This window comes from Perognathus longimembris, chromosome 10, assembly GCF_023159225.1.
Source record: "Perognathus longimembris pacificus isolate PPM17 chromosome 10, ASM2315922v1, whole genome shotgun sequence".
In the NCBI taxonomy this organism is placed as follows: Eukaryota; Metazoa; Chordata; class Mammalia; order Rodentia; family Heteromyidae; genus Perognathus; species Perognathus longimembris.
In genome coordinates, this window is record NC_063170.1 from 68,089,678 (window position 1) to 68,104,158 (window position 14,481).

The 14,481-nt window shown below is 55.8% G+C and overlaps 1 protein-coding gene across 2 annotated transcripts; it reads left to right on the forward strand.

The window, feature by feature from the left end:
* On the forward strand, positions 1 to 14,388 carry Il17rc (interleukin 17 receptor C). 2 transcript variants are annotated; one of them, XM_048356242.1, is made up of 18 exons: positions 1 to 344; positions 561 to 582; positions 778 to 930; positions 1,110 to 1,184; positions 1,263 to 1,372; positions 3,593 to 3,704; positions 3,960 to 4,004; positions 5,964 to 6,103; positions 6,315 to 6,374; positions 8,345 to 8,399; positions 8,483 to 8,664; positions 8,753 to 8,803; positions 9,634 to 9,679; positions 9,834 to 9,955; positions 10,172 to 10,231; positions 11,000 to 11,048; positions 13,160 to 13,261; positions 13,587 to 14,384. In XM_048356242.1, exons 1-18 carry the CDS (start codon positions 240 to 242, stop codon positions 14,192 to 14,194), a joined length of 2,097 nt encoding a protein of 698 aa, XP_048212199.1. In that variant the 5' UTR covers positions 1 to 239; the 3' UTR covers positions 14,195 to 14,384. The 2 variants fall into 2 exon arrangements, with proteins under 2 accessions (XP_048212199.1, XP_048212200.1); XM_048356243.1 differs by lacking the exon at positions 3,960 to 4,004 and having other exon boundaries at positions 13,587 to 14,388.
* The last annotated feature ends 93 nt before the right edge of the window (positions 14,389 to 14,481 follow it).

Here is a 14,481-nt window from a genome sequence, read left to right on the forward strand (position 1 = left end):
TGCCAGCTAGGAATCAAACCGAAAGTGCTCAGTGCTCCGGCTGGAAGTGGGCCGGGAGTCTGGGCTCCCAGGAGTGGGGAACACAAGCTCTCCCCGGCACCGAGATCCCAGAGGCAGATTCCAGCCCCCATCAGTGCCCACCGACACCGGGCTGGGTGGGGGCAGGTGGGCAGGGTCTGCCGCACCCATGGGGGGGCAGGACAGGGCCTCAGGCCTGGGTGCTGCCTAGCACCTGGAAAATGCCCGTGCCCTGGTTCCTGCTGTCCTTGGCACTGGGCCGAAGCCCGGGGGCTGTGGCTCTGGAGAGGCTTGTGGGGTCTCAGGACACAGCCCGCTGTTCTCCGGTGAGTCTGGGGGCCTGGGGGAGCCCGGGAAGGCGCTGTGGCCCATCCCAATCCTAACCTGGCTCCTGTCACTGCCACCACCTACGGAGGAACTGCCCGGGCTGGTTCTCCAGGTGCTGAGGAGGGCAGAGAAGATGGGGAAGGGGTGGAGGGAGGGGTGCGACTTTGGCAGATTGCGGGGGGGGGGGCATAAACTCTCCTTTCCCTCCTTCCCAGGGCCTCTCATGCCACCTCTGGGGTGAGTACTGTTACTTTTGAGAGAGAACATGGCCGATTGGCAAAGGGAGGGGAGGGGAGCTGGCGGGACCCACCCACCCCTCCCTCGTCCGCCCACCCTCAGCCCGGGAAGAGCCACGCTCGCTCCCTGGCCCTCTGGGGGTGGGTGGGGGGCAGGCAGTGTGGGTTCTGAGCGGCCCCCCCCTTCCCGTGGCAGGTGGCGATGTGCTCTGCCTGCCGGGGAGCGTGGAGCGGACGCCGGGCCCGGTGCTGGAGCCCGCGCACCTGCGCACCGAGCCGGTGCTGCGGTGCCGCGGGGACACCGACTGTGCCCTCTGCGTGCGCGTGGCCGTGCGCCTGGCCGTGCGTGGTGAGTGCGAGCGCGCGGTGGGCGGGCGTGAGCCCCGGGATTCTGCCGGGCAGGGTGGAGCAAGCACACTGGCCAAAGGCTGCCCGGCCCTGCGTGTCCTCTCCCAGGCCGCACCCCGAAGGGCACCCAGCGGGGGGGGGGGGGGGGCTGACCTGGGCCTCGACCTCCCATCCTTCCAGGGCACCGGCAGGAACCTGACGATGAGGAAGAATCTGGAGGAGCCCCTGGCGTGGAGCCCGGGGAGTCTAGGAACGGTGAGGGGAGGGAGCCGGCTCACCTGCCCCGTCGGGGCCTCGCCTGTGGCCTGGCTGACCCCCGCCCGCCGCTCGCAGCCCCTCTCCAGGCCCACGTGGTGCTCTCCTTCCAGTCCTACCCCACGGCCCGCTGCGTCCTGCTGGAGGTGCGCGTGCCCGCCGCCCTGGCCCGGGCTGGCCGGTCCGTGGTGAGTCCCTCTGCCCTGCTAGGGAGGAAATCTGCAAGGCACAGGGCCACGAGCGCGCTGTGGCTCCGTGCCGGCCGCTCCGTCCTTCGTGCTACCCCACTGGTGAGAAACCAGCAAGCAGCTCGGTGTGTTTAGCGATGGGCACTGTGGCGTTTGGGGGTGCCGATGGTGCTGGGGGCGGAACTCAGCCTGGTGCATGCTGGGGAAGAAATCTAAGACGGAGCTACATCCCTAGCCCTTGCTTTTGTGTTTTATGCTGGTCCTAAGCCTTGAACTCAGGCCCTAGGTGCTGTTTCTGGGCTCCTCTTGCTCGAGGCTCCCACTCTAGCACCTGAGCCACAGCGCCGCTTCTGGCTTCTTCTGTGATTAATTGGAGAGGAGAGTTTCATGGACTTCCCTGCCTGGGCTGGCTTTGAACCGTGACCCTCAGATCTCAGCCTCCTGAGTAGTTAGGATTACAGGCGTGAGCCGCCAGTGCCTGGCGAGCCCTTGCTGAAGAGGCAAATTCTACAAGACCAGCTGCTCCTTATGGCTGCTTTTGTTTTGTTTTGTTTTTGGTCAAAGACCAGGCCTTGGACTTGATATCTAATGATTTTGCTCATTGGCTGGCACTCTGCCACCCGAGCCACGCCTCCAACCCCGCATTATGACTTTCACAAGTCATATACCTTTTTACACACTTGTCATCTGCTGTGTAATTTCCTTTGTGAAATGCTGTTGTCACCGCTCTAAATAAAGGGAGGTCAGGGGGAGGGGCGCCGGGTTCGCTCATGGAGTCCCAGGCCGAGAGTGGGCATCCCTGCCTTGTTCCTGACTTTAGGGAAAGTGGTTTTAGGTTTTCCCCATTCAGTATAATGTTGGCTGTTGGTCTGTCGTGGATAGGCTTTATTATTTTAAGGAATGTTCCTTCTATTCCTAGCTTCTGCAGAGCTGTTGACATGAATGGTCGGTGTGTTATGTCGAAGGCCTTTTCTGCGTCTTTGAGATGATTATGTGGTTCTTGTATTTGGCTCTGTTGATGTGGTGAATTATATTTATTGATTGGCATATATCAAACTTGCATCTGTGAAATGAAGCCTGCTAGGTCATAACGTGTGATTTTTTTTTTATTTGTTTCTGGATCCTGTTGCCTAGAAGGGTGCATTTCTTTCTGGACCATGTCACCCATCCCTCACTCTCTTCCAGTTTTTCCCTCCTACCCTCACTCACAGGTGTTCATTTCTACATAGTACCTAGTGCGTACCACTGCTGCATTTGTTCACCCTTTGTCCCTCGATTACTGTGCCCCCCCACCCTACTAAAGACAGACCAAACAAACAAGACAAAAAAAAAAACCAAAAAACAAAAATAGCAACAAAGAAAAATATTTCTTGTTTTCATTTTCTGGAGTTAATTTCTCCCACCCCCTCCTTTTGCTCTTTCTGTGTATATATATTTCTGTGTATATATATATATATATATATATATATATATACACATATATATTTCTGTATATATATATAAATATATTGCTGGTTTCTGGGGCTTGAACTCAAGGCCTGGGCACCATCCCTGGCTTCCTTTTGCTCAAGGCTAGCACTCTACCACTTGAGCCATAGCGCCACTTCTGGCTTTTTCTATATATGTGGTGCTGAGGAATCGAACCCAGGCTTCATGTATACGAGGTGAGAACTTTACCACTAGGCCACATTCCCAACTCTCTCAATTTTTTTTTTTTTTTTTTTTTTTGCTGTTGTTGTTAGTTGTGGGGCTTGAACTCTGGGCCCGGGTGTTGTCCCTGAGCTTTTCAGCTCAAGGCTAGTGCTCTACCACTTTGAGCCACAGCGCCACTTCCAGTTTTCCGGTAATTAATTGGAGATAAGAGTCTCAGGGACTTTCCTGCCTGGGCTGGCTTTGAACCGTGATCCTCAGATCTCGGCCTCCTGAGTAGCTAGGATTACAGGCGTGAGCCACTGGCACCCAGCTTGGACAGCGGATGTTTTAACTTGGATTGGGGACCTGTGGAGGGAATTCTTCTGTGTGTGTGCCTGTACTGAGGCTTGAACTCAGGGCCTTGCACTCTCTTAGCTTCTTGGCTCAAGGCTGGCGCTTTCGTGGTGGGTTTCAAGCTCTGTGGTTACTGGTTGGAGATGGGGGAGGGCAGTAAGCACACAGAGGCTGGCTTTGAAGCCTCCACCTCCAGGCCTCCACCCCCGGCCTCCACCACCTCTCTCCTCCCAGGGCTCTGTAGTGTTTGACTGCTTTGAGGCCGCGCTGGGGGCTGAGGTGCGAATCTGGTCCTACACTCAGCCCAGGTACCAAAAGGAGCTCAACCTCACACAGCAGCTGCCCGGTGAGTGGCCCCAGAACCTTAGAGACCCCAGGCCCTGCCCCCCCCATCTTTGCCCCCCTCCCGGCCACCTCCCTCCATGTGGCAGAGCCTGAGCTGGCTGTCCCCCAGCCCCTGGGAAGTGCTGTGTGCATTGCAGAGGTGTGGGTGGTATTTAGGGGACAGGGGCCCCTTCCCAGTACCTCCCGCGGGTCAGTTTGCCCCCTCTTTTCCTTGACCCCCTGCCCCACTGGAGGCTTTTCTGTGATCTCTCCCCAGACTGCAGGGGTCTTCAAGTCCGCGACAGCATCCAGAGCTGCAGGGGTAGGGGTGGGGGCAGTGGGCTGGGGGTGGGGGCCGTGGGCTGGGGGGAGGGGGGAAGGACTGGGGTTCACCCCAGGGAGCCTAGGAGTTGGCTCCACCTCTTGGCTGCCACATCCTGGCTCACAGAGCTCATCATTCATTCATTCATTCATCCATCCATCCATCCATCACACTTCCATTTAAGTAGCTGCTAAGTCTCTGTGAGGCACTGAGAACATTAAGATAAATGTCTCCTTTTATTCCTTTTCTTTCTTTTTTTTTTTTTTTTTAACCAATCCTGGGGTTTGAACTCAGGGCCTGGGCTCTGTCCCTGGCTTCTTTTTACTCAAGGCTAGCACTCTGCCACTTGAGCCACAGCACCACTTCTGGCTTTTTCTGTATTTGTGGTGCTGAGGAATCAAACCTAGGGCTTCATGCATGCTAGGCAAGCACTCTACTACTAAGCCACGTACCCAGCCCTTTCCTTTCTTTTTGTTTTTATGCTGGTCTTGGGGCTTGAGCTCTGAGCTTTTTTGTTCAGGGCTAGCACTCTACCATTTGAGTCACAGCTCCACTTCCAGCTTTTTGGTGGCTAATTGGAGATAAGAGTCTCATGGACTTTCCTGCCCAGGCTGGCTTTGAACCACAATCCTCAGATCTCAGCCTTCTGAATAGCTAGGATTACAGACATGAGCCACTAGCACCTGGCTAGGCAAGTGCTTTTTGAAACTATGCACACAATATTTGTGTGTGTGTGTGTGTGTGTGTGTGTGTGTGTATGCCAATCATGGAGCTTGAACCCAGGGCCTGGACACTGTCCCTTAGCCTTTTGGCTCAAGGCTAGCATTCTACTATTTGAGGCACAGTTGTACTTCTGGTTTGTAGGTAGATAATTGGAGATGAGGGTCTCACAGATTTTCCTGCCCAGGCTGGCTTCAAACTGTGATCCTCCGATCTCAGTCTCCTGGGTGGCTAGGATAACAGGTGGGAGTCACCATTGCCTGGCTACATTTTTGTTTTGTGAGACAGGGTCTCTCAAATGTGAGACTGACCTTGAACTCCTGGTCTTCCTGCTTCTGCCCCCTGAGTAGTTAATGTTACAGGTATGCACCGTCACGTCCACCTTGTTTGCTTATTTATTTAGACAGAGTCTTCTTGCTGTGTTGTTCAGGCTGAGACTGATCACTTGCTCCTCCATCCTCAGCCCCCCAGTAGCTGGGATTACAGGTGTGCCCCACCCTGCCCACGCAGTTCAGTTAGCATTTACATATATGTACACTTGTGTAACTAGCACCAAGAACCAGATATGAACACTGTGATGTTATTTCAACGGTTTGGACTTTTCGCATCTCATTTTCCAAATTTCCAAATTCAAACTCAGCTTGCCAGCTTGGCAATCCATAAAGACCACCCAGCTTGGAAACACGGACACGTTGCTTCCCTAGGTTACTAGGGAGCGGTTACTAGGCATAGCCTTTAAAGGAATAAGCTTACAAGATGTTCCTTGTAGAGCTGAAGAGGGGTAGGTTTGGCGAGGGATGAGGGAGGGCACAAGAAACATGGAGCCATGAAGAATTCAGTAAGCCAGATGATGACTGGAGTTATGGGGAAAGAGGGGTGGGAAAGCGGGGTGTTCCAACAGGATGAAGACCTCCCATAGTAAAGGATGTATTGGAGAGACAGGGGTTCCATGCACAGAGAAGCCCGTGCAGAGGGCTTGTGTCTTGTGTAGAGGGGTAATAAGAAGGCCAGTGTGAGCAGGGGAGTAATCAAGCGCACTGGCTCTAGGAGAGGAATTCTAGGGAGTCGCGGCGGCTAGGGTGGGGAAGGCCTTGCCGGCTTTCGGGAGTCTGGATGGAGATGGGATCTGGTCTCTGGCCTCCAAGGGCCTCCTTGGGGCTTGATGGATCCTACAAGGGCTAGGTGAGTATGCTGCAGAGGGAAGGGAGTGTCACCGGCCCCTGTCCCTCCTTCCTCCAGCCCTGCCCTGGCTGCAGGTGGCTGCGGACCGCGAGGACGTGCGCCTGGTGCTGGACGTCTCTGAGGAGCAGCGCTTTGGCATCTTACTGTACTGGAATCAGGGCCAGGGGGCTTCCAAGCCCCGGTGGCATAGCAACCTGGTGAGGCCCCTCCCTCCCCAAGGGCGTGTCCATTCCAGGCCAGCGTCCATCCTCAGGATGCGTGTGCACGTCGTCAAAGAGGACCCCCGAAGACACACGCAAAGCCAGGGCGCGCGGACGGAGAACCCCTTCCTGCCTGGTTTCCTCGTCCTTAGCTTCCCCTTCTCCCTCTTCCTCATCTTCTCCAACTTCCCTCCTGCTTACCCCACAGACCGGGCCTCAGAATATCACTGTGAGCCATGCAGACCTGGTTCCCTGCCTCTGCATCCAGGTAAGAGCAGAGTCTAGCTGGGCACAGGGGATGGGGGTGGGGGGGAGGAGCCTGGGGCGATGGCGAGGGAGGGGGGTGGCTTCCGCCTTGCCGGTCTCAGCATTCCCCGTCTTCTCCTTTGAGGTGGAGACGCGTCTCCCTCAGGGGGCCAGCTCCCTTGGCCCTGGACATCCTATGCCTTCTGCCTGCTATCCACCTACGTGCTCTCCTGACCTCTATCCGTAGCACTCCTGCTTAGGACTCGGGCCCACTCCAGTGAGTCCTCCTCTGAGTCCCCCTTTGTGCTCCTGTGTGGCTGGCTTCAGTCCCCTCGCTTGCCATTTGCTAGGCATTTGACCTCTCTGAGCCCAGCTCCTACCTGTGAACTGGGGATGTAATATCACCAGCCTCGCACAGCGGTTAGGGGAGCTCTCCTACATTGGCTCACTTGTGTCTCTCTGACTATACAGCAGTGAGTCTTGATGTCCCATTCAGTCTCCGCATTATTGTCTTATTCTCTTTCTCCCTCCTCTGCCTCCAGTTAAGTGTGGGCCTCGCCCACCTCCTCTCTACACCTTCATTCCACCTCCCTTCCTATCACTTCTTTGGTATTCTGGGACTTGTTCTGGCTTCCTGGTGTTCCTTCTGCCCAAGAAGGAATAGTCTGTCCCCAATTAAACCTTTCCTACTGTATTTCCCCCCAGATTTCCTTTATGGGGGCTTTGTTATATCTGATGGGGCTACTGACCAAGTTACACTCACCTTTCCCTCTGCTCAGAGTGTTTCCACCATCCCAATGCCTACACCCCTTTTCTATACAGCCGAACCTCTCAACACATATTTCACCTCTGTCCTGAAGCCCCCAGCTCAAGCACTTGGACTAGCTCCTATCCCATACTTGTCTATTACTATTACTTCCTCTCATGTTGGAGCATCTACTTTCCTCCTTCCCTTCCCTTCCCTTCCCTTCTTCCCTTCCACCTTCCCTCCCTCCCTCTTTCCTTCCTTTCTTTTTTTGTCATAGAGCTTGAGCTCAGTGCCTGGATTCTGTGTTCAAGGCTAGCGCTCTACCACATTGAGCCACAGTGCCACTTCCAATTTTTGATTGTTTCATTGGAGATGAGAGTCTCCTGGGGATTTTTCTGCCCAGGCTGGCTTCAAACCACAGACCTCGGATCTCAGCCTCCCGAGTCACTAGGATTAGCGGCGTGAGCCACCAGTGCTTGGCCTCTCATTTCTTCTTGTACAAAATAGCTGTTCAATAAATGTTTGGGGCTGGGAATGTGGATTAGCGGTAGAGTGCATGAGTGATGAATTTGCTAATTCATTTATGTATTTTTAACTGTGACTTTGTGATTTCCCTAAAAGCAAGCAGATCATATGTACCTCAAAGGCACTAATTTTGCAAGAGCCTTACAGTATAGTGGGTGCTAACTGTTCAGTGAATGAATGAATGAATGAATGAACTTCTACTGCCAAGCACAATGGCACAACCCGGAGCACATGTTCAGGAAATGTTTACTGTAACTTAACTCTCATTGCCATGCGCAATGCCTCTTACGTAATATGTGTTCTGATTAAAGCTTTAATGAACCAATATAGTATCTAGAGTGCTTAGCACAGGGCTAAGCAAGTTGCAGGTGCTCTTAAAAATCTGACTGAAAGGTTCTCAGGGTCCCAGGTTAGCCCTTACATATGTAGCACATAGTAGGTGCTCACAAAGTGAGAATGAAAGCAGAGTGAATTAAGACCACCTACCATTCCTTGTGCCTACCATAGCAAGACACACAGTAGGCCCTCACAAAGCTGTTGCTAGTGCTTGGCGTAGTGTTTGCTGAAAGACTACAATTTCCATCCATAGGTCGTTGTAAAGGCTACGCCCTTCCCAAGACCGCAAGCCTTGGGAGACGAGGCCGAGGAAGGCGCCACTGTCCGGCCCAGAGCCGGGAGGTTGGATGGGTTGAGCTGAGCTGAGCCTCTTTCCTTTCCAGGTGTGGCCCTCGGAGCCCGACTCTGTCAGAACCAGCTTCTGCCCCTTCAGCAAAGGTGAGCGGATCGCCTCCCTTCCCGGGGACCTGCTGGCCGGGAGGACTGCCAGGCAGGGCCTTGACCCCGGCCCTCCGGTGCAGACCCCCGGGCGCTGGGCAACCTCTGGCGCTCGGCCCGTCTCCGCCTGCTGCCCCCGGGGAGCTGGAAGCTGGAGGCGCCGTGTTCGCTGCAGGCCGAGGTGGTGCTGTGTTGGCAGGCACCGGGCGGGGGCCCCTGCCGGCCACTGGTCCCTCCCATGCCCCGGGAGAATGTCACTGCGAATGTAAGTCAGGCAAAGGGCGGTGCCCAGGACGGGTAGAGGGCGGGCGACGAGGGCGCCTCTCTCACGCCCCACGCCCTGTTTTCCACAGAGGATCCACGAGTTCCCGTTGCTGAAGGGCCACCCCAACCTCTGTGTCCAGGTCCGAATGTGGGGCCGGAGCGCTGGGCTGGGGTGGGACCTGCCCGGACCCCCACTGGAGCCACAGGCCCCTGCACCCACTTTATTCTTGGGTCTCCCTTTCTCTTTGGGGATGCCACTATTCGCTTTTCTGGCACCAGCTGAACAAAGCCAATAAATGCCTGTACCCTCCTAGAACCCATGCTTCTAAGGGAGAAAGACAAATAACAGCACCACAGTAAGTACATGAAGTGGTGTGCCAACCTACTGTTAACCATGTTAACGGTAAAATTGAATACCAGCCAGGCCGCTGGTGGCTCACACCTGTAACCCTAGCTACTCAGCAGGCTGAGATCTGAGGATGAAGGTTCAAAGCCAGCCTGGGCAGGAAAGTCCATGAGACTCTTATCTCCAATCATCCACCAAAAAGCCAGAAGTGGAGCTGTGGCTCAAAGAGGTAGAGCACAAGCCTGGAGCATAAAAGCTCAGGCTCTGGGTTCAAGCCCCAGGACTGCCAACACTAAGATAAAAGGTGAAGGGAGAAGGAAAGAGAGAGTGACCTGCCATGGATGGTCAGGTGAGAAGAACTCTCCTCTTTGAGGTGGTGAGGTGGGAAGAGTGTCATGAGTGCTTGGCTACGACATGAAACGGTCTTTAAGGTGGCTAAGATTCATTAGCTCAGCTGAGCCTAAGAAAGATGAGGTGACCCCAATCCTAAACCTGAACCTACAGCCTCAGGTCCGGAGCACACAGGCAGCCCGCCTTCTGGACTCCCCTTGCCTGCTCCCTTCTGCCCTGCCGGCCCTGGCTCTCGCTTTTCCTGTGGCCCCTAACTCTCCCCCTTCTAAGCAGGTGAGCGACTGGGGGAAGCTGCAACTCCAGGAATGCCCGTGGGCTGGTGAGTGGGGCGAAGCATCACTGGGGGGGAGCTGTTATCATAGGGTGCACCCTGGAGGTCCCAGCGCCTGGGGGAGTGTGGTCAGGGCATGGGAGGAGGGAGTGGGCTGCTGGGTACTGGGTATGGCTCAGAGTGGCCTGTCTCCCTTTCCCAGACTCCCTAGGGCCCCTCAGGGACGATGTGCTACTGGTGGAGACCCGAGGCCCACAGGACAGCAGGGCACTCTGTGCTTTGGAACCCCATGGCTGTACCCCACTGCCTAGCAGCGCCTCCACGGTGAGAGCCAAGGAACCTTCCTCCATGGGCTTCCAGCTCCCAGCTCCCGTGCTGGGCCTTGAGGGGGGAGCAGGGGTGGCTGAGACCGGGCCCCTGCTCAGCGATCTCTCAAGTCTCCCAGCTCGCCCTGCCCCAGCCAATCCTGCCCAGCTGCAGCCCGGTGCTCACCTCACAGTGCTCCCCCGGGTGACAGCTCCCCATCCCTTGGCTTGGCAGAGGGCGGCTCGCCTTGGGGAGCAGTTGCTGCAAGACTTGCATTCAGGCCAGTGTCCGCAGGTGAGTGAGTAGGTGGCGGCCGTGCCCCAGCGCCCAAAGGCCAGAAAGCAGGACAAAACCAGGATTATCTGTGCTCGCTTCTTGTCTAAGACTGGAGACGTTAAAGGGGGGACTAAGCTTAGTTCCTGGCCCAAGGAGCTCAGTAAATGGATAACCACACCCACAGGCACCAAGGGTTGGGCTCCAGAGAGTTTCAAGGATCTCTTCCTGGGGGCTGATTGGACATGGAGAAAGTCAGAAAGAAGGACAGGCGATTGTTAGAGTAGGCGGAGCAGCTATGACAACCTGCTGTGAAAAAGTATGCGTAATTAGCCAGGCGCTGGTGGCTCGCGCCTGTCATCCTAGCTACTCAGGAGGCTGGGATCTGAGGATCTTGGTTCAAAGCCAGCTTGGGCAGGAAAGTCCATGAGATTCTTATCTCCAATGAACTACCAGAAAACCAGAGTGCCACTGTGGCTCAAATGGAAGAGCGCTAGCCTTGCGCTGAAGAGCTCAGGGACAGCGGCCAGACCCAGATTTCAAGCCCCATGACTGACAAAAAAAAGAAAGTGAGGGCTGGGAATATGGCCTAGTGGCAAAGTGCTTGTCTCGCATACATGAAGCCCTGGGTTCAATTCCCCAGCACCACATTTATAGAAAATGGCTAAACGTGGCGCTATGGCTCAAGTGGTAGAGTGCTAGTCTTGAGCAAAAAGAAGCCAGGGACAGTGCTCAGGCCCTGAGTCCAAGCCCAAGCTAATGGCTCTGAACTTGGTGTTTGTCTTGCAGTTGTGGGATGATGAGCTGGGAGCACTGTGGGCCTGCCCCATGGACAAATGTGAGTATTACAAGGACAGCTCTTCCTCTGCATAGCAGGAGCTAGAATCATGGCAGGCACCGTTCCTGGGGCAGTACATGCAGTGGCCTTTGTCCTTCTCTGGGCTCAGATAAATCAGAGGATCATTCCTTTATTTTTTTTTCTGGCCCTGGGGCTCGAACTCAGGGCCTGGGCTCTGTCTCTGAGCCTCTCTGTGCTCAAGGTTGGCGTGCTACTACTTGAGCCACAGCGCCACTTCTGGCCTTTTCTGCGGTACTGAGGAATCGAACCCAGGGCTTCATGCATGCTAGACAAGCACTCTACCACTAAGCCACATTCCCAGCTCCCAGGATCATTCCTTTATTCATGAAAAAAAAATACAAGGAGAGCTTGCAGAGATCTTGGAATCACCAAAAAGATACAATCCTGCCCCATTAGTAGAAGTCTAAAAGGATATAAACTGAAAAACATGTTGCATTTAGTAAGAATAAGCTACTGATGACTTACAAATTGTGCGAACTTATGGCAGGTTGAGCTCCTGAAGCCCCATAAAGTGTCCACTGCTGCCGAAGTGCAGGGGAACCTGACCCAAGTGGGGTGAAGGCTTCCAGAGAAGGAAAAAAAAAAAATATATATATATATATAATATTTTTCAGTCCTGGGGCTTGGCTTCTTTTTGCTCAAGGCTAGCACTCTACCACTTGAGCCACAGCGCCGCTTCTGGCCTTTTCTGTGTATGTGTTGCTGAGGAATTGAACCCAGGGCTTCCTGCGTGCTAGGCAAGCGCTCTACCACTAAGCCACCTTCCCAGCCCACCTTGGGATATATATTTGAGGAAGTCCAAGGGCAACAGTGTGGCTAGAGGGTCTTGGGCAGGCAGGCATGCCTGTCATGAAGATATGGGGAGACAGGCAAGGGATTAATTAGGGTTTGTGTTTAGAAGGAATTATTCTTTTTTTTTTTTTTGTCACTTGTGGGGCTTGAACTCAGGGTCTGGGTGCTGTCCCTGAGCCTCTTTGTGCTCAAGGCTAGTGCTTTACTACTTGAGCTATGGTGCCAACTCTGGTTTTTGAGTAATTAATTGGTGTTATGAATCTCCCGGGGATTTTTTTGCCTGGGCTGCTTCAAACCTCAATCCTCAGATCTCAGCCTCCTGAGTAGCTAGGATTACAGGTGGGAGCCACCATTGCTCAGCTTAGAAGGAATTATTCTAATTCCCTCTTGAGGAATTCAAATAAAACTTATACTTTGTGTGTGTATATATATATATATATATATGTGTGTGTGTGTGTGTGTGTGTTTGCTGGTAGTAGGGCTTGAACTCAGGGCCTCATTCTCTTGGCGTTTTTTTTCTCCTCAGGGTAGTGCTCTATCACTTGAGCCACACTTCCACTAATAGCTTTTTGCTAATTAATTGGAGAAAAGAGTCTCACAGACTTTTCTGTGCAGGTTGGCTTCAAACCTCCATCCTCAGATCTCAGCCTACTGAGCAGATAGGATTACCAGCACTCAGCTTAAAAACTGTACTTTTAACAGGTGTCTGGGACTGCCATTCAGTGCACGTATTGGAGGCTGTTACACTCATGCAAGATAACAAGGTCAAGGACCCAGAAACTCAAGGCTTAGCTGACATTTGAACACTGGCAAGACTTGGCGTTTTGCTAAGTGCAACTTTTACAGTTGGTTGTACTGTTATCCCAACTTTGCAGATGTGAGCCAGGCAGGAAGCAAAGTCACTTACCCAAGGCCACACAGATAGACAGAGCTGTTTATACACAAGCGGTGATGCTATGTGCTGTGGACTTGGGGAAAATCGCTTCATTTATCAGAACTTCCATTTTTTCTCCCCTGTGAGATGAGATTCAAGTGTAAGGTTTCTTTTTTTTTTTCTTTTATTATTTTGTTGGTGGGGAAGGAAGTATAGGGGCTTGAACTCGGGGCCTGGACTGTCTCTTAGCCTTTCTTCCTCAAGGTCAGTGCTCTACCTCTTGAGCTACCTACCGCTCTGCTACCGACGAGATAATGGAGTGGTCTTCCAACTGCGAGGATCCTGACGTCTCAAGCCTCCTGAGTAGCCAGGATGACGGGCTTGAGCCACTGACTAGCCTGTCCTCTTCCCCTGCGTCTCCCAGACATCCACAGGCCCTGGGCCCTGGTGTGGCTGCTCTGCCTGCTCTTTGCTGCTGTGCTTTTCCTCCTCCTCCTCCTCCTCCTCCGAAAGGGCCCTGTGAAAGGTGAGTGCAACCCGGTGTCCTGTGCGGGGGGGGCAGGCGCAGAGGGGCCCGGGGTGGAAGGCGGCCTCCCGGTGTCCTGTGCGGGGGCAGGCGCAGAGGGGCCCCGGGTGGAAGGCGGCCTCCCGGTGTCCACAGAGGGGCCCGGGGGGGCGGGGTGGAAGGCAGCCCCTCTGCCCAACCAGGGCGGCTGAGGCTCTGGAAGCAGGATGCGCGCTTGGTGTGTGTGTGTGGGGGGGGGGGGTGAGTGTGTGCCGGGGAGGGCGTGGGCACAGGCCAGCTCACGGCCCGCCCTTTCCTCCCTCCACGCCCGCCCGCCCGCCCGCAGCGGCCCCCGGGGGCCGCGCTGCCCTGCTCCTCCACGCGGCGGACGGCGCGGGCTTCGAGCGCGCGGTGGGCGCGCTGGCCTCGGCGCTGTGCCGGCTGCCGCTGCGCGTGGCCGTGGACCTGTGGAGCCGCCGGGAGCTGAGCGCGCAGGGCCCCCTGGCCTGGTTCCACGCGCAGCGGCGCCAGACCCTGCAGGAGGGCGGCGTGGTGGTGCTGCTCTTCTCGCCGGGGGCCGTGGCGCTGTGCCGCGAGTGGCTGCAGGATGGGGCGGGGGCCCCCGAGGCCCGCGGCCCCCACGACGCCTTCGCCGCCTCGCTCAACTGCGTGCTGCCCGACTTCCGGCAAGGCCGGGCTCCCGGCCGCTACGTCGTGGCCTGCTTCGACGGACTGCTGCGCCCGGACGCCGTGCCCGCCCCGTTCCGCGCCGTGCCCGTCTTCTCCCTGCCCTCCCAGCTGCCCGGCTTCCTGCGCTCCCTGCAGGGGCCCGGCGCCTCCCGCTCCGGGCGGCTCGCGGAGAGGGCACAGCAGGTGGCCCGGGCCCTTCAGCCCGCCCTGGACAGCTGCCTCCGGCCCCCAGGAGCCCCCGGGAGGGAGGCGGCACCCGAATAAAGCACAGCTGTCTTTGCATCACGGCGGCCCCGCGGAGTCTCTCCGGCCCAACCCTCGGCCCTCCAGCCCCGGGCCCTTTAAAGCCGCAGCCGGCGTAGGCCGGCCTTGTCTCTAATTGGCTAGGGCGGGGTGACGTCACGGCGCACGGCCAGCCACCATTGGCTGCGGGTGGGCCCCGCCCCGGCCAGCTGCGTGCGCTTCACGCAGGCGGCGGCGACCCCGGCGCTAGCTCGGGGCAGGGGGCGGTGCTTCCTCGGCTCCGGCGGGTCCTGTGGGCCTCGAGGCTG